Source organism: Phallusia mammillata, chromosome 6 (assembly GCF_965637545.1).
Source record: "Phallusia mammillata chromosome 6, kaPhaMamm4.hap1.1, whole genome shotgun sequence".
NCBI classification, from domain to species: Eukaryota; Metazoa; Chordata; class Ascidiacea; order Phlebobranchia; family Ascidiidae; genus Phallusia; species Phallusia mammillata.
The window spans coordinates 9,534,956-9,562,436 of NC_137257.1; the positions used below are offsets into that span (position 1 = coordinate 9,534,956).

Genomic DNA, 27,481 nt, shown 5'->3' on the forward strand with positions numbered 1-27,481 from the left:
TTTTACATCTACAAAATCGATTTTTTTGACATACATTGCAACACTTTGGCAACATTGATCTACACTGCCATTTTTTTACCTAGTTTTCTCACAGGAAGTAATAACAGCTCTATAAAGCTTGGGTATTCAACAAGATATGTTCAGAAATTAGGCACTACTTCGATGCGTTTCTGTAACCTTCTGTCAGGCAAATCAACTAGCATATTTTGAAGTATGGCAAATTAAACAGCCATTAAACGTTTTTTTACAGTTTATTGAGTTCGGTATAATCTTTGACAAGTTTATTTTCCTAAACAATTAGTCTTTTTTAGTTTCAATAACCTTACTGTAAATCTTGCGACTGAACTGAACTTGTCATCCTAATATTGCATTGAAGCACTAATTTGGTCGCAGCCCAACATAGGAGAGTGAAACTTGATCTTTCTAAATTAAACAGCAAGCGTTTTATACTTTTGATCGACTGTACTGTAGCAACTGGCAAGTACAAAAGGCATTCGGGCGTGTGAAAAACCGCGAATTACCAAGTCAAGCATAACCGCCCTAACTTTGTTATGTAACAGAGAAGAGATCTTGCGTGCGTTCTCACTTCATTACAAAAACTGAACTGTTTACAATTCGTCTACGAGACTGCTAAAAGGAATAAACAAATACAAGGTAGTATTTACCTTGGATTTAGGGACTTGAATGATTAAGATGAAATAAATTTTGTTTGTATATTGTCTGTTATCGTGTATTTGTTACTTATTAAGCACCCAAACACCTAAGGGGAACTTAAAAACTGAAGATTTGTTCACAAAATAAATGACCACACATATTAGGCATAAGATGTTTATCTAGCGGCCTTGGCTATTACAAAGTTTTGCATTCACGCTAGCTCGCAACGACTGTAAAGTAAGAACTAGGTTAGCACGAAGTTGAAACGAGGTCATGCCAGTCGTCGTGCCTGGCGTCGGTATTTTGGCCAATTGACACAGTGTTTAAGGCCTACAGTTTCTTGTTGTAAAACTGGCTACATCAGAATAAAAGCTTAACCGGTATACTTCTTTCGCAGGAAGTACAAAACGGCTTGTTATAAGGATAAGTTGGTGTTGTCTTTTTAATTGCCATTTCTTACCCTTACAGAAATTGTGAAAAGCAAAATGTTTTGCATAGAAGATCGTAGATTTGTTTACTTACACCGTTTGATGCAATCGTTCAAAGCCTTTTTCTTGCAGCCTTTAATTAAGTATCGTCTCTAATCTTTTGTTTTAAGCGATGCAGTTGTCGCCTCCAGGAAAACATGAAAACAACAGATCAGACCAGCGGCGCTGTTCCTTGTTGTTAAAGTACTAAAACTTGCTTCATCAGAATATAAGCTTGATCGGTTTAGTCTTTCGCAGGAAGTACAAAACGGTTTGTTATGAGTAAAAGTTGTTGTTGTTTTTAATGGCCATCCATTTCTTGACTTGGCAGAAAGGTAAAAAGCAAAATATTTTGTAGTGAAGGCCGTAGATTTGTTTACTTACACTGTTTGGTGCAATCTGTGATTAGAGAAGCCTTTTTCTTACAGCCCTTTGTTAATTATTGTTACTCATCTTTTGTTTTGAGCAATGCGACTGTCACCCCTCCAGGTAAACATCAAAGCGACATATCAGTCCAGCGCCGTTTTACTGAATCACCTTTTTTAAATCCTCGTTAGTGCTTTATGGCAGAAACCAATAATCATGAGGATCTTTTCAGTGTGCTATTCCTAAAAGAGTGTTTTCGTAAAACAGCTAACTCAAACCTATGGTATAGTGTAGCTGCAGCATTTTGTGCTCTATAACGCTCTATATGTCTGTCGTCTATTCACCAAAAGCTTAGGTTGCTTGATCCAAACTAAACGAAAGAAATAAGTGCTTGTTGTTCAAACTTGAAACTGTTGCACACAAAATATAAGTTTCATATTTAATTTAACACAATATTTATGATCTCCTAAACTAAAAAAATAGTTGATTGGTTGTTAAATTGTCCAGCTAGACTCTATCAGGAGCAGTGCTGGATTAAGGGTCTGCTGGTCTGTAGTCACAATTTATAAGTGGCCCGAAAATCAGGATTGCCAACTAAAAAATTAGAATTATCAGTGTTGCCAAATCATTCTACTGATTTTAAAGTGGTCTGGATTTTTGACTGGCCTGTAGGCACGGGCCTACTTTGCCTAATGGTTAATCCGGCACTGATCAGGAGTTGATGGATGTGTTTGTCATTAGCTTTGCAAATAACTTATAACCAACTTTTCCTTAATTTAACATTGTTAAAATTTTCTGACAGGCAATTCAACAACAAACAACTTAAAATATAGGCTCGCTTTTGCATTTAGAAAACATCAAGTCTAAACTCATGGAGAAAAAATTTGTCTGGCGAACGCTAACTGAAAGCGACATGGATGAAGCCAAGCAATTTATCTACCAATATTACTCAAAGCAGCTACCACTTGCCAAAATCTTTCGGGTCAAGATAAGGAAGTAAACAGAACTGATGATCAAAAACGGGACATCATACGGTTGTTTCCAAAAAGTTTCTGGAAAATTTGCGGCCATAATCCAATGTAGTGTACTGTTAAACGATGAAGCAGAAACAAAACTAAAATGCGAAGAAAATCGCTCAGCTGAGCTTTCAGCACTGTCGCGTTTCGTGGGCTGGATGTTTGTCACGTTCCCGTTTGCACGGTTACGCAAAAGATTTGGGACTGACTATCGGAAGTTCTTTAACAACTAACGCTCGTGTACTCTGATCGGCAGCAAACCTCTTCTTTTACATTTATTCACGTCCAACCACAACCAACACAACAAAAAAACAACAATTCAGCACTACTTCGCAGTTATCTCTATCTTCTTCTCTGTTACGTTACGTTATATCTTTATGGTTAGATAGGGGCGCTTATATATCACGCGTTTACAATTATTGAACGAAAAAAGGCGTTAATTCGCTGTGACGATTTCCTTTAGATAAACAATGGTGATTGGCACCTCGTAACAGCGCGAACTGATAAATTGGCACATTAAACACAAACAAAAGAAGTGATGGTGTGAAACGGCCATTCGCAACAAAAAGGCTTGACCCACACAGTAAAACTCCAGCCGTTTTGGGATAACGTCGCTTGAGAACTGGGTGGCAGGATATTGTCATGGGGCGGTCTAGAATATTTGTGACAATGTTCAAAGATATTTTTACGGATTTGAACGCTGAAAAATTGCTGGTACATTGCTATGGTGCAGTGGCGGACGAATCTAAACGTAATGGCCTTCTTGGCATGGCAGGAGATTTGATCAAAAAATCTGCTTTGCGCTTAGGCTGTGAATACGAAGTGGGGTTAGTTGTAAATGCCTACGCGGGCAGGGCTGCCGCGAATCAAAAGGAACCTGTTTTTACGATACGTGAAATTACATTTCGTGACTACGTGGACCCTGAAACCGGCATGAAACCAAATCTGGAATTACTGCCTGTGCACACATACGCGAAGACGGTGTACAGAAAAGTGCACCCTAGTACTTCCTGTGAACATTCTAGTAAACTGTAGTTAGTAAGACTATTTTACGTCTACCTATATTTTGATATGTATGGCAATGTTCTACTGTTTATACCTTCACTGAGAATAAGAGCCTAAACGATAGGGAGTAATAACAGCTCGATATAAATGCTTTGGTATTCCACAAGCGGTGTGCACAAATTACAACTTGTAAGCACAACCAATCTAATGTGTTTTTCAACCTTCTGTCTGGAAAATCAACCTACTTCTTTTACAGTATGGCGAATTGAAACAGCCATTATACGTGTTTTACCCTTAATTGTGTCCGGTATAATCTTTGTATTTCCTAAACAATCAGTCTTAGTTAAACACCTGAGGGGAATCTTAAAAACTTAAGATTTGTTTGTACAGAATGAATGGCCATGTATATTACACATAAGATGTTTAATTTATCTAGCGGCCGAAACACAGTTTTACTTTCAACTGGCAACGACTGTATGTCTAAAAGTGAGAACTAGCGCGAAGTTGAAACGAGGTCATGTAAGTCGTTGCGCCAAGCAGTTTGTTCCTTCCTAGTGTTGAGCAACCCTTGCGATTGGCATTTGGCCAATTGGCACAGAGTTTAAATGACTTGTGGATTTTTCATTCATGTTTAATCAGGTTATACTTGAAATACAAGCAAACACGAAGAAACGTTTGTCATGTGTGTATTATTGCACAAGGTAAGTAGTCTACGCAAAGGTCTAAATTGCAATGTTTTTTGAAAGCAATCTATTGGCAAGAAATAATATTGTGTAGCCCAGGGGCGGGCAACATACGGCCCGCGGGCCGGATCCGGCCCGCGACGGGATTTTGAGCGGCCCGCAGACAGTTTCAAGTCTTACATGATAATGTGGCCCGCGGCCACAGTCTGCCGCAATCCCCCACTATTTGCTTACTGCGTCAAATTATAGTTGTAACGGTCAGTAACGCTCCCCAATAGCAAAAAACTTTCCCGCCGTTGTTACCATTGCACCATGCATCGATTGTTACGACATAACTGCCAACCTTGTGTGTGGCCTGCTTTCACTGTTTCCTTTGTTTCCACACGTGTAGCCTAGTTAGTGTTTCAGCAGTATCAAAGTCCCTGGTGTATGCATTAAATTTGCTGTGGTGAATAATTTTATGTTATATCAGTTAGATCAGGGGTTCCCAACCTTTTTACGATTTCGTACCACTTGGACGCTTTGCACTGCCACGCGTACCACCATAGAGCACATCAATGTGCTCTGTGGTACCACTTGCAGAACAACTAATTTGTTCGAACCATATTTCTTTCAACGCTACAAAACAGTAGATGATATCTATCAAGAGAAATCATTTGACACAATTAACGCCCACCGTGTTGTACGGCTTTTCATAGCAACTATGCCTTTTGCTGGCAATTGACATGACCTGTATTTTGAAGATGATACGAAACAACAGAAATAGTTACGCAAAAATGACAATAGGCCTGGGGAATGTTTTTTTTTGTAAACAAAACCAGATAAACAAAATATAAGGTTGTAAATCCAGGTTTACGCGTACCACAGGTTGGGAACCCCTGAGTTAGATTGTTTGGACTGTATTGTATTTGTGATGTTCTTGAATGTATTTGGTTTAGGTGGTCAAAAATCCGTTTTAAATCACTAGATAAATACGCGATTAATGTATCGATTCAGGAATCCGGCCCGCCAAGTACTTCATTTTCCCATATCCGGCCCGCCGACTGGAGAAGTTGCCCGCCCCTGGACTGTAGCCTATTGATGGAGGTAAAACACGAATATTGGCAAGGATGGACGTGTAGCGATTACGTCATAATTTGTGCAAACTTTGCAATAGTTGTTTACCAAATTAGCTGGTTTTAGCTTGCTAAAATGCTCGAGTTGATAATATTCCCTGTTACAGTTAAATTAGGAGGTTGATCGACCTTGCTATCTGGTGTTTACCCGCTTTAATCGTATGTTTTGTATTGTGCGGTAAAGTAGGCGCTGTTTTGTGTGTGAGAAAATGTGCAAGCGCCAACGGCAAGAGCATAGTTGTACAGTTTAATGTCACGTGCTATGAATTTATAAAACGTACCGCTGATGTAATGGCTCATAGCAGTTTTAGTCCTACCGCAGTTAACTCTTTGGCTTACTGTTTAATTACTTGCATTGAAATAATGTGTTGGTTGCTAGTTTAACTTGAATTTATATGTAAACGTTATTACTATTAATTTCTAACGACTTGTTTTTGTTTCCCAAACATTCTATTTGAATAAGACATTCTATGTGAATAAGATTCTGATTGAATAAGACAATAAACAAATTGAGGTACAAAACCCTTGTTTGTCGAGACTCATGACATTGATTGACGAGGAACAGTCTGAAAGAGAGGACGAAGGTACAGGTAGTCTTTACCTACCACACTTAATACCGCTTGGCGTGCCACCGCGCCGTCCGCTGGTTTTCTATAGAAACGTACATAGAGACTGGTGTGCTAGATTATTTGATCTAGTAGACTATTTCGAACTCCCTCCTAAAGAAGAGTTCATCGAAGGTGTTTTGACTAGAGACATTGCCGTGCAAATAAGTTCATTCAATACCAACAGAAGTTATATCACTACAACGTATAGCTTCAATCTACTGATCATCATAGATCCAGACGAGCCTGATCTTTATCACGATCTATACGCTATACGCAAGTTTACCAACATAAGCACTGTGTGACTAAGCAGGTTACGAAGGCCATTTACTACACCTTTGTACCCACAGACGAAATACAGGTTTGCGTGTATAACAAATAATTAGGAGTGACTTTTGCGTAAGAGTCCCACATAAAAATGAACTACAGTTTACTAACATGTTTGGGAGAGGGCTCCACTTTTTTGTACACAATTCTCGCATGTGTGTGAACAGGTGACAACTCCAGATTGGGTTTTATGCCAGTTTCTGGGTCCACGTAGTCACAAAATGCGATTTCACGAGTCCAAGGATAATAATTTTGCTTTTCGGTAACCTTGGCCCAATAAGCATTTGCGACAACCGCTATTTCGTAATCACAGCCAAACCGCCGAGCTGTCTCCTTTATCAACTCGAATGATTTTTCAAGCAGCCCATTTCGTTTAAATTCGTCAGCCACTGCACCACAACTATGCATAAGCATTTTCTCAGCGTTTAACTCTGTAAAAATGTCTTTGAACATCCAGTCCACAAAACGCGAGAGTGCTGAAAGCTCTGGTGAACAATTTTCTTCGCATTTCAGTTTTGTCTGTGGGGCATCCTTTACCATTACACTGCTTTGAACTATGGCAGCGAATTTGCCTGAAGCTTTATGAAAACATCCGTAAGACGTTCCGTTGTTGATCATCAGCTCTGTCTGCTCCAAATTTCTTCTACCCATTTCCTCATCCTTGACTCGAAAGATTTTAGCAAGTGGTAGTTGCTTTGAGTAATATTGGTAGACAAATCGCTGGGCTTCGTCCATTTCCGTTTCAGTTAATTGACGCCAAACAAATTGATTCTCCATCGTTTTAAACCTTTGTTGTGCAAGATTTGGTAATAACCTAAAATTTAGTGGTTTTCGTTTAAATGTGTGACAATTTTGCTCAAATATTTTCCTCAAACTAGATTTTGCACTAACTTGAATGACCGAAAATAACATCGTCGATTTGGATACTTGCTGCTAGGGAAAAAAACACAAGAAGCATTGAAAGACGTTATCTATCAATTTGAACAACCACCAAACACGTATTCGAAAGAGTAAAGTAGGGTGTGAACAGGCACAACACTATAGTGTTATAACAGTGATTTTAGTAGAGGTTAAGATAACGCATGTCTCAAGTTGAACTCTTTTCTTCTAAATGTTGGCGTTTTTTAAAAAAAATTACAGACTAACTTTTTTACTGTGTACAGTGTGCAGACCAGGCGCGTGCTGCCTTTATCACTGTGGGGATAAATGCAATTACCATGATTAGATCGCGGGCCGTACCTTTATGTAACACAGAGTGATTTTACTTTGTTGCATACCAAACACGATTCCGATTTGCTAGAACATTGTGTTTGGGCTGATTTTGAAGCTTGTGTTGAGGAGAAAACTTTGCAAGACATTATATGGAGCACCCCTGGCGTTATGACGTTCATAACGTTGAATATTAATTTCAAAATACGCGTATTAATAACTGAAAAATATTTTGTTTTCGAAAGTTTGTGCGCTGAAAAGCTTTAAAAGCGTAGAATATTGTGTCAAAATTTCAGTATCGTATCTTTTTTAGTTTTAGCGCAAAGCGATTGCTCACTGGCTTCACTCTGGTCAAATATGCCTATTTGGAGTTAACAACTACAAGTAAATTTCGCATTTGGCTCTAGCCGCGTACAGCCAGGTCACAGAAAAATAGCACCGGGCGCATTAATCTGCATAAAAATATATCATAGTTGGACTCGTTTGGTAGTACATTTCAAATCCAAGCGTCCCTGTTGCCGCACTAACTTTGATAAATGAGCCCGGGTTGTACACCCTTGGTCTCGCCTTGACTATTTTTTGATTAACCTTGCAAATGAATGTTAAGGTAGGATCGTTTTTCCCAATTTGACGTTTATAATACGTAACAAAACTAAGTTCTTTTTGACATGCATTACAACGTTTTGACAACATTTACTCACACTGTAGCGGCCTCTCTCACTACCGTTATCGTGTACTTTCATACTACAGCGAACCGGACAGATTGCCTTCTTTCTCTGACTCTCGTCTTATGCGGCGTATTCGCAAATTGTGTTATTCTATTACGATGTATCTCGAATAAACACCTCGCTACATTGCCATTTTTAACCTAGTGTTCTGACAGGATGTAGAATCACAGCTCGACATAAATGCTTGGGTATTCAACAAGCGGTGTGTACAAATTAAGCACAAACACTCCTCCGATGCGTTTTTCAACCTTCTGTCTGAGTGTCTGGAAAATCAAACTTCTTTTACAGTATGGCGAAATGAAACAGCCATCAGTCATAGTTTCAATAACCTTACTGTACATCTTGCGGCTGAACTGAACCAGTCAACATATACTGCATTGAAGCGCTAATTTTGGTCGCAGCCCTTCATTGGACCGCGAAACTTGATCTTTCTTACGTAAACAGAAAATGGTTCTGGTCGGCTGTGCTGTTCCTGTACCTGTACCAGCTGGCAAGAGGCAAGTACGATTATCTGTACGAAAGGCATTCGGGCTTGTGAAAAAAGCGCGAATTACCAAGTCAAGCATGACTGCCCCAACTTGTTGTGCAACAGAGAATTGTGTCAGAGATCTTGCTTTTTTACTTCACTACAAAACCTGAGCTGTTTACAACTCGTTTACGAGACTACTGTATAGAAATAAACAACACAAGGTAATACCTTGGATTTAAGGCGGCCTTGGCTATTACAGAGTTTTGCATTCACGCTAGCAACGACTGTAAGTCTGAAAGTGAGAACTAGGTTAGCACGTAGTTGAAACGAGGTCATGTCAGTCGCTGTGCCTAGCATCGGCTTTTGGCCAATTGGCAGTATTTAAGGCCTACAGTTTCTTGTTGTAAAACTGGCTACACCAGAATAAAAGCTTAACCGGTCTAGTTCTTTCACAGGAAGTACAAAACGGCTTGTTATGAGTATAAGTTGATGTTGTATTTTTATTTTCCATTTCTTGCCCTTACAAAAAGGTAAAAAGCAAAATGTTTTGCATCGAAGGTCGTAGATTTGTTTACTTACACCGTTTGATGCAATCATTCATCAGAAGCCTTTTTCTTACAGCCTTTTGTTAATTATCGTTTCTATTCTTTTGTTTTCAGCGGAGCAGTTGTCGCCCCAAGGTATTACCTGCCAGGTGAACATCAAAGCATATCAGACCAGAGCTGTCTTAGTGAATCACTCTTTTCAAATCCTTGATAGTGCTTATAGTGGCAGAAACCTTAAATCTTTTACCTAAAAGAATTATCTAGTTTGATCATTTTGTTATTTTCAAGTTATCGTAATCAGCAGCAGCTGTTTTAATGATTCGTTGTTAAGTTAAAGAAAAAAAATGATCTCATGGCCCAATTAGCTGTTGCAGACGTATACCATAAACTAGTCGAGTTGCCCTGGAAAAGTGCTTTGAAAGCGATTTATTGAAAAAGGGTCACTGATCTGTATTTAGCATAATTGCTGTTGTCTGACTAAAGCTTATGTTGTGGTGTAGCTGCAGCGCGTTTAGTCATGGGCCACCAACTGTGCCATATTTTGCTCTCCATAACGTTTTACCATTGTGCAGCTGCATCCGGCATTGGTGATTGTTTTAGTGCAATTGTGAAGCAATGTTTTCTTACACCAAGCGAAATAAACTCAACTCAACTCAGAAAGGATGACTAGTATTTGCAGGCTATTCACAAACAGCTGAAGGATTTTTTTGAATAAACTAAACGAAAAAGTGGTTGTTTTATCATACTTAATTTAACAGATTATATCTCCAAAACTAAAAAATATTTGATTGCAGTTATTTAATTGCCAAGCCAGATGACGTATGTGGTTGACTCGAAGTGAAATTGGTGGATGTATTTGTCATCGGTTTTGTAAATATTACCACCTAGTTTTTCTTACTATTACCATTTTATGACCTCCAGACAGGCAAATCAACACTAAACGACTTGAAATATAGGCTCGCTCATTTTGCATTTGGCTTTGTTTGGAATTGGAATCAAATATCATTGGTGTCCTCATATAAGCAATCTTTACTGTACAATAGCTAAAGCACTTCGAGGCTACATCATGGAGAAACAATTTGTCTGGCGTCAATTAACAGAAAGCGATATGGATGAAGCCAAGCGCTTTGTCTACCAATATTACTCAAAACAGCTACCACTTGCTAAAATCTTTCGGGTCAAGGATGAGGAAATGCGTAAAAGAAACTTAGAGCAGACAGAGCTGATGATCAAAAACGGAACCTCATATGGTTGCTTCCAAAAATTGTCAGGAAAATTTGCGGCCATCATCCAATGTAGTGTACTATTAAAAGATGAAGCAAAAACAAAACTGAAATGCGAAGAAAATTGCTCAGCTGAGCTTTCAGCACTTTCGCGTTTTGTGGGCTGGATGTTGAAAGATATTTTTACGGATTTGAACGCTGAAAAATTGCTGATACATTGCTATGGTGCAGTGGCGGACGAATTTAAACGGAATGGACTTCTTGGCATGGCAGGAGATTTGATCAAAAAATCTGCTTTGCGCTTAGGCTGTGAATACGAAGTGGGGTTAGTTGTAAATGCCTACGCGGCCAGGGCTGCCGCAAAGCAAAAGGAACCTGTTTTTACTATGCGTGAAATTGCATTTCGTGACTACGTGGACCCTGAAACCGGCATGAAACCAAACCTGGAATTACTGCCTGTGCACACATACGCGAAGACGGTGTACAGAAAAGTGCACCCTAGTACTTCCTCTGAACATTCTAGTAAACTGTAGTTATCCGACTCTATAGTCTAGACTGGATAAGCCAATCAAAACCGTATAAAGTCTGCCTCTATTTTGATATGTATTGCTATATTCTATTGTTTAACTTTCACTAAAAATAACAGCCAAAACGACAGAAAGTAAAAACAGCTCGATATAAATACTTTGGTATTCCACAAACGGTGTGCACAAATTAAGCACAACCAATGGAATGTGTTTTGTAACGTTCTGACAGGCAAATCAACTAACTTCTTTTACAGTATTGCGAATTAAAACAGCTATTAAACGTGTTTTATCCTGTATAATCTTTGTCGAGTTTATTTCCTAAACAATCAGTCTGAGTTAAACACCTGAGGTAACTTTCAAAACTGAAGATTTGTTTAAACAAAAGGAATGGCCATGTATATTAGGCATAGGATGTTTAACTTACCTAGCGGCCGTTAAACAGTTTTCCATTAACGGCTGTAAGTCTGAAAGTGAAGAGTAGGTTAGCACGAAGTTGAAACGAGGTCATTTCAGTCGTTGTGCCAAGATGCTTTGTCATTTCCTTGTGTGGAGCAACCCTGGACGCCGGCAGTTGGCCAATTGCCACTGAGTTAGGGCAGACGGTTCCTTGTTGTAAAAGTGGTAAAGCTTGCATCATCAGAATATAAGCTTAACCGGTCTAGTTCTTTCGCAGGAAGTGCAAAACGGTTTGTTATGAGTAAAAGTAGATGTTGTTTTTAATTGCCATTTCCTGACTAGGCAGAAAGGTAAAATGTAGCATATTTTGTATTAATGGTCGTAGATTTGTTGACTTCACCGTTGGTGCAATGTTTGATTAGATAAGCCTCTTTCTTGCAGCCGTTTGGTAATAATCTTTACTAATCTTTTGTTTTGAGCCATGCGATTGTCACCCCCAGGTAAACATCAAAGCAACAGATCAGACTAGTGCCGTTATAGTGGATCACCTTTTCAAATCCTTGTTAGTGCTTAGTGACAGAAACCTCAACTAGTTTATTTAAATTAAGTTTCTAGTGGTAGTTTGATTTAATGTGTGATTTTCAGTTATCTTAATTAACAGCAAGTATAAAAATTATAAATGTTGTTTTAATGATTCAGTAATTGTTAAGTTATAGAAAATTTTTGATTTCATATGGCGCAAATAGCTGATGCAGTGTCAGACTATGGTTTGAACTAGACGAGTAGTCATTAAACCTTGCTTTAAAAGCGACATTTTTTGAAAGGGTCACTAATGTAGATGCAGCATGAATGCTGCTGTCGTCTCATAGCATTGTGCCAAACGCTTTCTTTTGTCCCATTTTGATGCCAGTTATGACGCAATAATCACGAGGTTCTTTCTAGCGTGCTACAACTGAAACTTATTTCGGGTTATTGAGTAATTATTGTAACAGTATACGCTCTTTTCTGAGTGTTTTGTAAAACAGTTAGCTCGAACCTATGGTGTAGTGTAATGTATTTTGTAAATACAACCACAAGTTTTTCTTATTGTTACAATTTTTGAAACCTCCACACAGACAATTCAACATCAAACAACTTGAAATATAGGCTCGCTCAATTTGAATTCGTTTTCGATTGGAATTAGAATCAAATATCATTGGTGTCCCCACGTAAGCAATTGTTGCCGAAAAATAACAAAACACTTGGAGTGTACATCATGGAGAAACAATTTGTCTGGCGAACGCTAACTGAGAGCGACATGGATGAAGCCAAGCAGTTTGTCTACCGATATTACTCAAAGCAACTACCACTTGCTAAAATCTTTCGGGTCAAGGATGAGGATATGCGGAAAAGAAACTTGGAACAAACAGAGAAGATGATTAAAAACAGGACCTCATTTGGTTGTTTTCAAAAAGTTTCAGGAAAATTTGCGGCCATAATCCAATGTAGCGTACTGTTAAAAGATGCACCACAGGTAAAACTGAAATGCGAAGAAAATTGTTCACCAGAGCTTTCAGCACTGTCGCGTTTTGTGGACTGGATGTTTGAAGATATTTTTACGGTTTTGAACACTGAAAAATTGCTGATGCATAGCTGCGGTGCAGTGGCGGACGAATTTAAACGGAATGGACTTCTTGACACAGCAGGAGATTTGACAAAAAAATCTGCTTTGCGCTTAGGCTGTGAATACGAAGTGGCGTTAGTTGCAAATGCCTACGTGGCCAGGGCTGCTGCAAAGCAAAAGGAAGATGTTTGCACGACGCGTGAAATTGCATTTTGTGACTACGTGGACCCTGAAACTGGCGTGAAACCAAATCTGGAGTTACTGCCTGTTCATACACACGCAATAACGGCGTACAGAAAAGTACGCTCTGCTTCATTTCGACATGCTAGTAAACTGTAATTGATTTTAGTCACATTATTTTTTAAATAACACTATCCCTTTAAACCCACTAAAACTGTATAATGTCTACCCAGGATTTGATAACCATAGCCATTTCTATTGTTGTTGCTACAATTCTGACTGCTTGTATTGGACATACTAGTAAACTGTAGTGTTGAATTTAGTGAGACTATTTGACAACCAACACGACACCTCCTGGTCTCGAAAATTTGTCTATTTTAGTATTTTTAGTTTTTTTCATCATCTTTTTAGCACTTTTCTACAAACAGTGTATTCTCATTTTCGACCTCCTGCACTTAATATGCACCTCAAAAGTTAACGTTTGTGGTTGTTTGTGTTTTAACGTGATGAATCGGATTAAATATGAATTTAAATAAAGTCGTGATTCATGTACAGTTTTTAGCATAGCTTTTAGGGCCTCGTCGAGTCATAGTACCCACAATACCACAACTTCACTTTCCTGTGACCCTAGTTACATAACGCCGTGCAATGACGGGGTAGCTGTAGCGCATTTAGTCCTTATTCACCAAATGTGACCTCAACATTTCGCAATCAATAACGTTTCAACGTTTTACAGCTAATTTTTGCTTGATAGTTCAAAAGTTTTCTTTCACCAAGCGATATAAACTCAATTCAATTGGTGGCGTAACAGGGTCATTATTTCAACCCATTGTGCACTGTAGCGATGCTCGCTCAAATTTTACAATAACAATGGTAATACTGCAGCAGCTTTGTAAGAAACAATTTGCACCACTGTTTTAAATTTCTTTATGGAAATGAAATATTTTAGTCTTGTCCACTTTTTAACTTTGTTGAAAATTTGCGGACATAGTATTTGCAGGGGTTGCGCTCAAAATAGTAGAAGTAAAAACCTAATTATAGCTGCTATGTCATCATTTGGTAAATAGATTACAGATTTTTGCCCAAAAATGTTGCCAAATTCAGTTCAATCGTAAGGTTGCAAAGAAAATTACTTAACCTAACAAAACACAATAAACTTGATCATATAAATAAAAGTTGTCACTAAAACTTGATAAAAACGTTACAGTTTAGTCACAAGTTTGGGAGATGCAGGACAAACTTTTTTGTGTATAATCATTGCGTGTGTATAATCAGGCAGCAATTGAAGATTTGGCTTCATGCCAGTTTGTGGGTCAACGTAGTCACAAAACGCAATTTCATGTGACCGATCAGGAGCATATGCCTTTGTAGTAGGTCTTTCCCAATGACGCTTTGCAATTAACGCTATTTCGTAATCACAGCCAAGGCGCTGAGCTAGTTCCTCTGTCAAGTTTCTGACAGTTCTAATCAGCCCATTTCGTTTAAATTCGTCCGCCACTGCACCACAACTGTGCATTAGCACTTTTTTGGCGTTCAACTCTGTAAAAATATCTTTTAACATCCAGTCCACGAAGCGTGAAAGCGCTGAAAGCTCTGGTGAACAATTTTCCTCGCATTTCAGTTTTGTCTGTGTTTCGTCTTTTACCAGTACACTGCATTGAAGTATGGCTACAATTTTTCCTGACATTTTGTGAAAACAACCGTATGATGTCCCGTTTTTTATCATTTGCTCTGTCTGCTCCATGTTTCTTCTTCCCATTTCCTCATCCTTTACCCGAAAGATTTTTGCAAGTGGTAGTTGCTTTGAGTAATATCGGTACACAAACTTCTTTGCTTCATCCATGTCAACCTCGGTTAAAATGCGCCAGACGAATTGTTGATCCATAAGTTTTTGTTTTCTGAAGTACTGACAGAAAAGCTCAGCCAGACTAAAGTACCGAAGTTTTAAAGTGAAGAAGCCTTGTTTTTTGCCGACTCTAGTGCTATTCAGAATTTAGTTTCTGCATGAGACAATTACAAATAGAGTGAGCTTTATTTCAATTTTTGACGCGAAGTAATCTCAAAAATATGCTATAAACTTACTTATTCTATCTCCTCACAACTTTATGGTTTATACACAACATTTCTTCTAGATTTTAGGTAAGCAAATAAACAACCAATCATCAGCTTTCTGGTGTGATGAGTGTTAAATTGAGGCCAGGTATTGCGTACCTTTAGCGATAACCTCTAAATCGAACAGTAACAACGTTCTGGATTCTTTATACCCCAATGTTACTCCTAGTTTTGTACCATGTAGACCTTTAATTACAATAAATGCTTTTTAACGAGCCCCGACTTTGCCTGAAACTGGCAATAAACTTTTATTCAGTTCGACCATTCTTTGCTGTTAGTCTATTTTCCGACCTCCAGTACTTTCACCTCTTTTAGCCCTGTTTTTCATGTGTTTTATACCCAGGTGCCATTTTTTTCTTCTTGAGACGGTATAACAATTGAAGTTAGAAAGCAGACACAAAACCTCGGTTATTAATCAAACACTGTACAAACATCTGCGATCTTCAATCCAAATGTTGCTGCTATTATCAATTTTTCATTCTTTTAGATTATCTTAAATTATTATCCGCTTTATTGTTGTAAAAAATAACTTCCAACCATTCTTTCTGTCCTTCTAGCCACAACAGGAGACTGGGTAAGCTCATAAGCCTATGATTTTGTTTGTTGTTCTCCACTCGACAGCGGGGAACGTTAATTTGTCAACCACACACGCGCCATATAGTCGTTCGAGCGTGCAAAGTGCGGACGAAGCTAAAAAGCAAAATACGTTTACTTTGCCAATTCAAGCGCGACTGTTATAACTGTTCTGTGGTTATCCATCCCTGAACTAAAGTGACAGCACTGTACAGTACCTTCTTCTACAGAAGAGTATGGCACCTTACCATAAGCGTACCTTACCACCGTACTGGTATGTCAATTGTTTTTAATAGTTATTTCAAGATAGTTTGCATTTGCTGAGCTGAGTTGAGTCCATTGGTAAAAAACGCATGCAACAGCAACGAGTGCCAAAACAAAAGTTTGGACAGTTAAATATTGTTTAAATTGAAACCAAGATTTGTTTTATAACCAGCTACAGTTTACTGGAATGGTTAGATGAAGCATACACTTTGTCGTAAATGATCTTCGCGTGTGCGTGAACAGGCAGTAACTGCAGATTGGGTTTCACGCCAGTTTCCGGATCCACGTAGTCGCAAAACGCGATAATACGCGTCGATAGAGATTGTTCATGTTTAGCAACAGCTTCGGCCCAGTGGGCGTTTGCGACCAATGCTATTTCGTATTCACAATCTAAGCGCTGAGCTAATTCTCTTGAAAATTTTCCTGCTTCTTTTGACACTCTTTTTCGTTTAAATTTGTCCGCCACAGCAATACAGCTAAGCATTAACACTTTCTGAGCGTTTAACTCTTTGCAAATGTCTTTGAGCATCCAGTCCACAAAACGCGAAAATGATTTAAGCTCTGGTGAACAATTTTCTTCGCTTTTTAGTTTTTTCTGTGGTTCATCTTTTACCAGTATACTGGTTTGAAGTATTGCAGCGAGTTTGTTAGAAGGCTTGTGAAAACAACCAAATGAGGTTCCGTTTTTGACCATCTTCTCCGTCTGTTCCAAGTTCCTTCTTCCTATTTCCTCATCTTTTACCCGAAAGATTTTAGCAAGTGGGAGTTGCTTTGAGTAATATTTATACACAAAGCGTTTGGCTTCATCCATGTCACTTTCAGTTAGAATCCGCCAAAAAAATTGACCCTCCATGGATTTGCCTTTCAGAGACAAAGCTGCTGACAACTGCAATTAGAATATCCTGTAATACTCGATAGCCTCTACTGATGAATGGTTTGTTTACTTTAGCCCAAAAGATGTTCAGACCTGTACCCTAGTGTAAACTTTAACAGTTCTGCAAAAAAAAAGTGAACTTATTCTGTGAGAAAAAAATGTTTTCTGTTATGTACGCTGCTGTCTAAATTTAGTCAATGCACGCGAAAAACATCGTGACTGCTGTTGCGTAACAATTCTGGCACTAAAATTATATCAAAGCAAAGTGACACTATGGCAAGATATATGTCTTGCCGGTTCTGCAACATTACATTTGGACAAATACATTATATTGACTTGCAACATTACTTGCTCAAAAGACGATCACTTTATTCCCAAGTCAACAAATGCCAGAATGATTTTAAAATCGCTTCCAGACTAACACAATGGCAAAGTTATTGAGTTTTATCTTATACAAAACAACAACAACAACAACAATACTAATAAGCAGTCAAAAAACTTTGACCTTCAACTTAATTTCGTTGGTTCTTGATCATAGTCTTATAGTCAGTCAACTTTTGTTGCCTGATGTGAATGATAAATCAAGTGTTATCTCAATTACTTTTAATCCGTGGGTAATAACTTTTTTTACTACACTTTTGTACTGTTGCAAGTGCATGCTAAACTTGAAAGGTAATACTTAACCCCAGTATAGCCTTTTTTCTGGCAGTCTTGCAAATAACTGTTTAACCTGCCTACGGAAACCATCTGCTGCTTCAGAACTCAAAGCCCGTGTCAAAAACAATTTCGCAAACATACAATCAAGCACAGTACTTGACGCAACGAAAAGCCGCCAATAAATTTGCAAAACTGCCCAAAATGATTTTTCATGTCTACTGCATGGGTTCCCAAAACGACAAAACTCGCTGAAACCGAGTTTATGATTTATGGTGAGTTATGGCGTCACTTTGCGCAAGCGTGTTTTGGGACGTAGATCACTTGCATGTTGTCAATAACACTTTTACAAACAGTGTAGTCAGTCGGTGCTCGGCAATTTTGCCGAAAAAATTCGGCCGAATCAACCGAATCAACCGAATCATTCATTACGTCACGTAAAGTCGTACGCGACGAGTTTGAAATGAAAACAAAAGTTTATCTACCAGGCAATTAGTGCAGATAGTTGTGTTTTGTCCTTATTTGAATTCTGTGGGGTTTAACATTGCTCATGCATAGTTGCCAAGCTGTCAATGAAAAAATATGCAAGATTTTTGGTTTACAGTGGGAAAAGCAATAAAGTATTAAAAATTATAATAATCGACGCGATTTTAGTTAAAATGTAGTTTAATAGATTGCGTGGTACCTTATTAAGTAAAAAAGACACGTTTCACGCTTAAAATTTGTGTTCGTAGAAAATTCGGTTTCGGCCGAATCTTTGCAAAAGTGGCTGATTCTGCCAAATAAATTCGGCAAACCGAATATTCGGTAAATCTCTAGTTTAAAGCAGAAGTGCATGGGAGATTTACGTTCAAACCAGTGGAAGATAAACTGTAGGTGATGTAGTTGAAGATGCTAATAAAGCACCAACAAGTAAATAATTTGCACAGGCAGTCTTTTTCTATGATACTGTATCCAAAACCTAACTAAGCTTAAAAAAAATTATGAAACGCTTTTTGGTAACATGATATAATTAATGAGTACACGAAGTCGTGTGTAGCAGATAACGAAATATATTAACAACTGACAATATTTGTGAGCACAGGATGTACATTAATTTGTTGTGTACAGACGTACATACTGTAGATGTAAACTATGTGTATAAATAAAAACAGAACAAACTGTTATAGTCTGAAGGCATGAAGAAAGATGTTTTAGATTTTCACCCCAAAAGGCTTCAGGTCCAATAAATATTATTCTCCTAAAACACTACAATCTTGTCGAAAGTTCAGGAAATACAGGACGCACTTTTTTGTACGTAATCTTGGCGTGTTTATAAACAGGCAGTAACTCCAGATTTGGTTTCATGCCAGTGTCCGGGTCCACATAGTCGCAAAACGCGATTTCACGAGTGAAACTAACAGGTTCTTCTTCCTTCATAAAAACCCTGGCCGTGTGGGCGTTTGCCATCAATGCTATTTCGTAATCACAATCGAAGCGTTGGGCACATTCCCTCACCAAACTTTCTGCCTTGTCAAGCAATCCATTTTTGAATTTGTCCGACACTGCAGCACAACTATGCAGCAATAATTTCGTAGCCCCCAACTCTGTGAAAATGTCCTTGAACATCCATTCCATAAAACGCAAAAGTGCTGAAAGTTCTGGTGAGCAATTTTCATCGGTGCTTAGTTTTGCCTGTGGTGCATCTTTTACCAACACACTGCTTTGAATTATGGCCACAAGTTTATTTGAAACTTTATGGAAACACCCGTATGATGTCCCGTTTTTGACCAACTGTGCCGTCTGTTCTATGTTTCTTCTGCCTATTTCCTCATGCTTTACCTCAAAGATTTTTGCAAGTGAAAGCTGCTTTGAGTCATATTCATACACGAAGCGTTTGGCTTCCTCTAAATCATTTTCAATCAAAATGCGCCACCCATATAGCTCCTCCATTTAAACAGATATCAGGCCAAAAATACAGACAAACAATTCCAACGGTGGCACGGATATACTTCGATATAAGTTCAGTCAGAGGCAGGTTCCATTACTAAAGTTTAAAATGCCATATCAACAAAGAAATACAACAGGTTAACATAACGAGCCACCAAGCAACCACGTTTCGCTTCGGTCACCTTTCAGTTGCTGCATGCGGATAAGAACCTTCTCAAATAGCGCCATGATTGGCATTATAAGGCATATGGCGAAAACGTGATCAAATACAACGATAATACATCCACAGTCTTATTACAGGTCACCAACACCAATACAAGCTTTCTTTATTCCACTTTTAGGACTGTTGTAAGTACTAGCAATTAGTGTATAAATTAGTGCCCTAAAAAGTCAGTAAAATTCAAATGATTTTTTCTCTAAAGTTAGTTGATAAAATGTTAACAAAGTAGAGGTAAACAGAAAGACTTAGCAGTTGTGTAATTAGGCAAATACATGACAACACTACTTTTTTGCAGTTGTCGTTGGTTGTTTGATTGTAGCTTGGGGAAAAGGATGTTAGTGCTATTGTTTTGTTATTGTCGTCTATTCTACACTAGAATTAAACTTTTCTGCAGTATCACAATAAACTGTAAAACTTGACTCGTCTATTCAACCACTCATTGACTGGTTTTTATTCAGCCGTGTCTGTTCGACTATTGTAAATCGCAACACTAATATTTTTTTACGACTGGGACGGCACTGAAACGCTAAATGGGTGTGAAAATGCTGATGGTCAGTGCCATTTAGATTCCTGTGAGCTCTTGTAATAACCTAATATACAGTTAATAACCAGTCCTAGTTTCAAAGAATGTTTACGATTTCTTCATGTTAAGAATTTGTTTTTACATTTGCTGTTTTCCATATTAAACTCTATTAATAGATTTTGCTATCAACTTTCATCCTTCAGGATTATCTGGCCAAAATACAAAGTTGTAAAAGCGGTAGATCTTAGATTTACTTACTTTTGCATGGACCGTCTGATATAGAAACGCGTTTTTTGCAATACAAAACCTTGACGCACTAATGATTTCCAGTTTATTGTCGTAGCTTGATGAACTTTGCATAGTAATAATTTGCAGATCGATAGAAGTTGGGAAACGACATCGTATGATTGAGGCAACAATTAGTGTACACAAGTCAAACTTGTTGTTTTTTGTTTTCAAAGATTTCCAGAATCGCGTTACAAACAACAAGCTAAGCACAAATTTCAGTTTTTAAAAACTTTGTAATATCCATACAAAGTAAATAGGAAAGGCTGCTTAGGTTATGTCGTAACAAAGTGTTGTGCAGTTTTGTAAACTGCCTTGAATTCATACGATTACATGTCAATGTTTGTTTTGTATGGCATCGTGCACAAATAAATGTAGTTTGTAAGTGAATTTCCTAATAGTGCTGCGGTCGAAGAACGTACAAAGTGCATACTTTTAAGTTACAAACAATTCTGGAATAGAAACAGTTCTGTAGGATCAATTCCAATGAAATTTCAAGTTTCCATTTTAAATCCAAAATAAATACTATGTGTGGTTTATAATGCAGTGAATGATCACAACGGTTGTGTTTCAACATGTCTTCTCAATGTATGCATCTGTCAGTGATTGAGTCGACAGACGGAACAATATGTGTTCAGCTGTCGAAAGTTCGAAGCGACGCGTGCCAAGTAGTAGCACAGATATCCATATCTTGTGCACTTTTGTCTAGATTTGTAATGTTTAACATTTTGCCTTTCGAAAAAGGCCTAATAACCTTTTATCAATGAGGCTTTGTTTTTGCTAAATGCGGTAAAATTTTATCCATAAAAGTTTTACCGCGGTTGATACTTCCAGTTACTTCCTTTAGCCATGCGAAGGCGTTTTCGCGAAACTGTTTCGCTTCTTCAACACGATATTCCATAGTTAAATGCTTTACTCGTTCATACAAGTCCAATGTAACGTCTCGGCGTTCCCGAAAGTGCACCCCTGGTCTGGAAAGCGGCGGACTTAAACCGAGTCTGGGAGCAAAGAAACTACGCTCTGTACGAGTGCTGCGCGGCACGATAAGCAATGGTGTCGTCTCACTTTGACCCACAGCAGATAACAAGTCGTCCAAATCGATTAAGACCAGCCGTCGGCGCGAATCAAATGTATTTATGTATTCCTCCCATGGAGTAAAATCGCATTGGCGAGTCTGATGTAAAAATAAATCTCGTCTCCTAGAAGACGCTGCTGATGTCCTAAAAATTGAAGAACCTGTGGGTTTCGTTGCAACATCCTCTTCTCGTCTTCTTCGTTTCAGGGCTTCTTCTTCAACAAGCTCAGGAAACTCTTCTCTTCTTGCCTCTTCCATGTTGATCACTTCATCTAGCACAAGATCCAACATCTGTCGGAGGTTGATGAGAAGATCACGATCAGCCTCCACGATCCTCTTCAGACGACGGATGATAAGTAATTGATCCCTGAGAGAGCGTAAGAGTCGGTTTTCCTGAGTCACATTTTGGAGCACTCGATCTCTCTCCAGGATGATTTCACGAAGACGTTTATTGTTATTGATCGGGAGGCGACTTTCTAGTTCTTCGTTGGCCTGAAAAATGATAATTAATAGGAGTTAATAAGCGAAACATGAAAGCTTACAAACGTTAGAGTACTCGTGTCACTTTTATTATTTGACCATAGTCAACTGGGTTTTTTCAGAAAAAACAAAAACCAATTCCAGTTAATCTATAATTTTTTTCTGTGTAATTTGTTTTGTCAAACAAACTGTAATTTTCGTCCGACGAAATCAGAAAATTGCTAATTGATTACAAAACTCGTTGCAAAAAAACGTCGTAAGCGTTTCTTCAATACTCCAATCTTAAGTTAACATTATGCTTTGTAAATCAGAAATCGGTTTCGTCGAAAATACTGACCTGGTTTGAAATTTCTTCCGCTTGTTCGGCGGCCAATCGAAGCCGTTCAATTTCTCGTCGAATTCTCCTCAGGCTCTCGGGTGCGATTTCTGGAGCGGTTGAGTTATCCTCGTGTCCAGTGTTATCTAAAGCATTATTCAGCACTCTCTGTGCACCCTCTTCCAGATTTAGTGCATTCTTTCTAGCAGCTCCCATGTCTTGCTCGTTCGAGTTTAAAAATCGGATCTAAATCATTGCAAACTAATAGTTAGAAGGCAACCAATACTTACACAAAATCGTTTGGTTATGGTGTGTACTTGCGAAGAGGTTTAAGAATAAAGAATAAAGAAAAAAAATAAAAGTTTGAATCTAATGATTCAAGTTGCCTGCAATCTTATTTAGATTGCCTGTTTATTGTGCAAAAGGATCGTTTAAGGCAGGCCAAATAAATTAGATATGAAAATGGTAGAACCGTCTTTACATAAAGCAAAACCATTTGTAATGCTTTTATGGCAATGTGTTTGCCTTTACTTTTTACCAATAGACAGCCAAATTAACCTGCACGTAATTTAACGTGAAAACTGACAGTTGACATGACCATATTCTAATCTTACATAACAATTTGGTAACAATCATCCGTTGGGTAATTTAGGACCAATTTTTCGAGTCAAAAATTCAGTTTTTTTCGAATCGTTTGGAACAACCCATAGTTTCCTAGTGCTAGTCCACCGAATAAAAAAAAATATTTTACACCACTTACAGTTTGAATGATGTCATCAATTTCACGCGGTGCTTGATTCCGATCAATGCCGAGTTGGTTGAGAAACGATTGAAAGAGTTGACTGGCCCGAGCGTCTAGAGTTGCAATTACTTCTTGTTTTGCAGTGACCTCTCTGTTAAAAAAGTGGACCTTGTTTGAATATGCAATAGTTGACAAATTACTAAAATTTATTTATGTCCAAAGGGTTTTAAAAAATTAGATTAAAATTAGATAAATTCTTAACTGGAGTAACAATACTTCAAATGCATTCGATCCCGAAAAAATTAAGCTTGTTTAAATGCTTAGCAACAAAACTTCGGTAGGAAATGCTTAACATAAAATCTTTGGAGTTAATCCCCGTTTAAGGCCAATTATGTCCTTGAAAATTCACCGCTCTTGAGGTACTCGTTTACAACCCACAATGACAAATCATTGATCTTAAAAATCGTAACACACCGCACTTTGTGTAGGTTGTCCGAAGGTTTTTAAAAAAGTAAAACAAAATTGACCGGGACTAAGTAGGGTTAATGAATTTGTGCCCTCGGGTATTAGCTAAAATTGGAAAAAATGCAAGTAGGTGTAACCGCAAAGATATATTTACAGTCACCGGCACTGCGGTTTTTAAACTACACAACTGTATTTTCCACCAATGAAAACTGATGCAATTATGCTCCTAAACTAAGGCAAGCCTAAGTGTTTTAACCATTTAACTGCTGAGTTTGTTGTGATAAAAAATAATGTTTAGACACGTTCTTGCTCTTTAAGCAATGATAAGTTAAAAAGATACATGTCCGTCGCAACTTGGAATTTAAATGTGTTATATGCAGCCTACGCAATCCCACGAATGAGATTTTTTGGTAATTAAGTTCAAGTATGTAAATGGCAACAAGTTATAATGATGTACAAACATTCTTGTCTAGAAATGGCTTACAAAATTCCTCACCGCTGAGCTAACGACTCCCGGTCATGCAGTTCTTCAATCAAACCGGTCAAATCGGCTTCTAGTGATGAAAGTCGATCAATCTGGTTCATTGTCCACTGCGAAGTTGGATAACATGAGCTACAGAGAAAAAATATTCAGAATAAAAACTTGACATTAAAACGCATACACTGGAACAATGCCAGGAGCATAACAAACAGTTTTGTCGATAACAGTAAACGATCCAACAGTCTGCAAACATGACATTGGCAGGTAAAAAGGTCAAAGTGCTATCCTTGCAGGCACGTTGAAGATATAATATTTGCTGCAATGTTTAATGTTTTGCGACCGTATCGACCAAAAATCTAATTTACGTTGAGTGAGATAATAAATATAGCAGTGGGGTATAATTGTTCGATTTTCGGCATGCCCAAACACCGCATGACGTCACAATGGTTTGTTTCGTAGTAAAAAATACAGGCTGGGCGATTGATAGGAATCCCGTTGTTCACCCTAAAACTTTCTCGGTGGAAAAAGTTTGATCAGGTGTCGTGATTACAGGCTATTTGGGGTAAACCTATCGCATTGAGCCGGTTGGTTTTCATCAAAAGCGCCCCAAGGGAACCGGGAGATACAATCTCTGTCTCACAAGAAATCACTGATGCCGAACTGCAAGCACAAAACAAATTGCGCAAAACCTGATGATCTCTACTTAGGACCTATGAGTATTTATTGTTTGAAACAAAATTTTTGTCAATTTTATATGTAAGTTATACATATATACATCTATGCATATAGATTTTTGCGGGGGGAGTCATGTCCACATAAAATTATCTTATAAGATTTTCTGAAAATGAAATAAAGATAAAACCAGGCACTCTTTGCACAAAATATCAGACGAACATTTCAAGTGGCATTACTGACACCGCCAAGTGGCCTGTCGTTATGGCAACTATGTAATCGTGTATTTACAGTCAAATTGTACTATACTCAAAGCCACACAACGTGTAAAGCCACTTGTAGCAAAAGCATCCCTTCGACACACCAAATAGCAGTAATTTTCTGCATAAAATTGGACAAAAGCAATTGTTCACGCCCAGATGGCAATGTATCGCGTTAATAAAACCCGTCATTATGGCACTATATGTGAAGCAACGTTTCCGTTTTCGTGCACTTTAAGTCCATGTTTATAGAAAATATGGTATTTTTCTTTCCCACGTGGTTCCGTTCGAATTATGAATGGAGTGTTAAGACAGGTACATAATTCCAACACAAAATTTCGACCAATATTGTTGAGCGTTCGATAACTGCGATTTAAATGAAGTTAAGTTACAAGGTAAGAATTTGAAGCTGTTTTTTGTTTTGATAGTTCGTTTGTTAAGGGTTTTTAACCGCTCCACGTAAAATGTTAATTTGTATGCAAATAAATTACACCAGCAATCTTTCAATTGAATAAACTTACCACCGACTTGCAATCGGCACATTGGTTCCATCCAGGCAACATTTCCTGTGAGTCTGGCTCAGAACTCTTCCTAAACAACACATACTTGCTTCTGAATTAAACGGACGTCCTCCGCAGCAATGAGTGGCTCGTCCTCCTCCAGTTCTTGCTCTTACCGGCTTTTGTGTTGTACCTTTGCAGAAACGGAAAGTTTAAAAATATTTGAGATGGGTATATTTTGCTTGGTGAATATAGCGACACAACCGCACTGAAACAGTCACCGGGTCAGAAATAGCTGCACAACATTGAAATGTTCCAATATTTTGCATGATGACTTTCTTTTACTTGTGTTTAATGACTTATTGTTTAAGAATGTTTTGGAAATCTTAGAAAACAACTTTTTATAAGCAGCTAGGTTTTGTTAGGCTGAGTTAACACTAAGCCAAGCATGCACCGCACGTGTTGTTCTCTGTTTGCTAGAGGTAGTTGCTTAAGGCATTTGATTGGAAGTCCTTGCGTTTCTTATCTTTGCGCTTATCGTGACGCCGTTTGCGTTTTTTGCCCTTTTTCGTTTTGTTCATTGCGGTTTTTACTTTGGAGTGTTGTTACTCTTATGAAGGCCAGAACAGGACGTTGAAACGTCGGTTACATTTGTCAGAACGTAATTTAGCTTTTATATGAAGCCTGGTAGCAACAGTTTATATAAAGCATACACCGTTGTTAAATGGTTTAAAAGTCATCGTTGGCATTTAATGCAAAGATAAGAAAGCTTGACCCAAAATAACTGCGTCAATATGCATTAATCCGGCCAATACAAAAGATGAACCAAACTTACTGGTGACAACCAAAGTACCACTGGAGCTAGCTTGACATGGCAACCGGTTGATGACTTGAAGCTTTGCCAAATCCATCAACAGCAACAACAAGGTACATAGGAAAATCCGATTCGTAGGTTTAGTTGTCATCATTTTCGCCCACAAATTCGCCATGCAAAGATGTAGTGCTAGTTTGGGTAATCCGTGGTGTAAGACAAAAAGGCTTATCGCATACACAGGGTCTCTTCAAATTTTGGTCTAGCATTTTATGGTTAGGATCCACATTGAAGCATTGTGTGGCTATAAAGTTTAACTATTCTATATCGTGATCTGTGGATATTAAAAGTAGTGTCCGTGATCAACAAATAAAGTTAGAACGACTGACCGCCAAGGCGCTGAAATGATCTCGAAATGACGTTATGTGGTTGTAATCCATTATAAAACCCAAAATGTCGCCTCGAAGTTGGCTTTGACTGACATGAACGGTCGTGGTGTAACAATAGCATTCCTGTCAACAGGTTACGTCATCCAGCCCACATAATCTCTACCCTTGTGTAAACCTGTTGGTCTCTTTTCTTATTTGTAGAAAACACATTTCTAGTTGTAACTTCAAAGCCCCATACCTATTTAGGATATAGTTTTGTGGCCGCTGCAAACATTAATGCTATTTTCGCTGTGGATTGAACGCGAGGTTAAATACGGTGTGTCTTGTTCGATAGCATCCATAGCTAGTGCATTTTCTATCGCTAAACAACGTAGGGACTGTTCGTAATAGCAATTTGTATCAAGAGAACAAATGCCCTTAAGATTTATGCAACAATACAGTGAAATATTTTACTTGCACAATACCAAATTTTCTGCTATATTTCAAAACACCTCATAACTTTCCTCCTTGTCATTGTCTTCAGTTTTACCGACAGAACCGTAACTTTAGACCTCCTTTGGCACTTTTTTGTCATAATTCTCGATATACATTGCATTGACACTGTTACAAGTCATTTTGTGCGTCATGCCTAACTATTTCCTTTAACTCTTATTATAGTCTATGTTTCAACTTAGCCCAGCATTTTCGTGCCCAATAGCGTGACAGTCATTTAGATTCTACACCTGTTGCAACTGTATC

General features: G+C 38.2%; 7 protein-coding genes and 1 pseudogene across 8 annotated transcripts; 3 read left to right on the forward strand and 5 right to left on the reverse strand.

The window, feature by feature from the left end:
• The first annotated feature begins 69 nt into the window (after positions 1–69).
• LOC145233539 (uncharacterized) lies at positions 70–9,849 on the forward strand (annotated as a pseudogene).
• Positions 2,764–7,015, reverse strand: LOC145233538 (uncharacterized). Its single transcript, XM_080098290.1, has one exon. It carries the CDS (start codon positions 7,013–7,015, stop codon positions 6,335–6,337), a length of 681 nt encoding a protein of 226 aa, XP_079954416.1. The 3' UTR covers positions 2,764–6,334.
• On the forward strand, positions 8,598–11,223 carry LOC145233535 (uncharacterized). 2 transcript variants are annotated; one of them, XM_080098287.1, is made up of 2 exons: positions 8,598–8,672; positions 9,304–11,223. In XM_080098287.1, exon 2 carries the CDS (start codon positions 10,256–10,258, stop codon positions 10,943–10,945), a length of 690 nt encoding a protein of 229 aa, XP_079954413.1. In that variant the 5' UTR covers positions 8,598–8,672; positions 9,304–10,255; the 3' UTR covers positions 10,946–11,223. The 2 variants fall into 2 exon arrangements, with proteins under 2 accessions (XP_079954413.1, XP_079954411.1); XM_080098285.1 differs by lacking the exon at positions 8,598–8,672 and adding an exon at positions 9,108–9,174.
• Positions 11,224–11,289: 66 nt separating this feature from the next.
• On the forward strand, positions 11,290–13,655 carry LOC145233536 (uncharacterized). The gene has a single exon (XM_080098288.1). The coding sequence runs from the start codon at positions 12,591–12,593 to the stop codon at positions 13,275–13,277; it is 687 nt and encodes a 228-aa protein (XP_079954414.1). The 5' UTR covers positions 11,290–12,590; the 3' UTR covers positions 13,278–13,655.
• A 193-nt stretch (positions 13,656–13,848) lies between these two features.
• LOC145233537 (uncharacterized) lies at positions 13,849–15,108 on the reverse strand. The gene has a single exon (XM_080098289.1). It carries the CDS (start codon positions 15,001–15,003, stop codon positions 14,320–14,322), a length of 684 nt encoding a protein of 227 aa, XP_079954415.1. The 5' UTR covers positions 15,004–15,108; the 3' UTR covers positions 13,849–14,319.
• A 1,131-nt stretch (positions 15,109–16,239) lies between these two features.
• Positions 16,240–17,052, reverse strand: LOC145233540 (uncharacterized). The gene has a single exon (XM_080098291.1). It carries the CDS (start codon positions 16,918–16,920, stop codon positions 16,240–16,242), a length of 681 nt encoding a protein of 226 aa, XP_079954417.1. The 5' UTR covers positions 16,921–17,052.
• A 1,785-nt stretch (positions 17,053–18,837) lies between these two features.
• Positions 18,838–19,563, reverse strand: LOC145233543 (uncharacterized). Its single transcript, XM_080098293.1, has one exon. The coding sequence runs from the start codon at positions 19,525–19,527 to the stop codon at positions 18,844–18,846; it is 684 nt and encodes a 227-aa protein (XP_079954419.1). The 5' UTR covers positions 19,528–19,563; the 3' UTR covers positions 18,838–18,843.
• A 1,012-nt stretch (positions 19,564–20,575) lies between these two features.
• LOC145233541 (uncharacterized) lies at positions 20,576–26,973 on the reverse strand. Its single transcript, XM_080098292.1, has 6 exons — positions 26,379–26,973; positions 25,565–25,736; positions 24,127–24,243; positions 23,184–23,316; positions 22,445–22,669; positions 20,576–22,119 (listed from the first exon to the last, which is right to left on the reverse strand). Exons 1-6 carry the CDS (start codon positions 26,530–26,532, stop codon positions 21,313–21,315), a joined length of 1,608 nt encoding a protein of 535 aa, XP_079954418.1. The 5' UTR covers positions 26,533–26,973; the 3' UTR covers positions 20,576–21,312.
• Between the last annotated feature and the right edge of the window lie 508 nt (positions 26,974–27,481).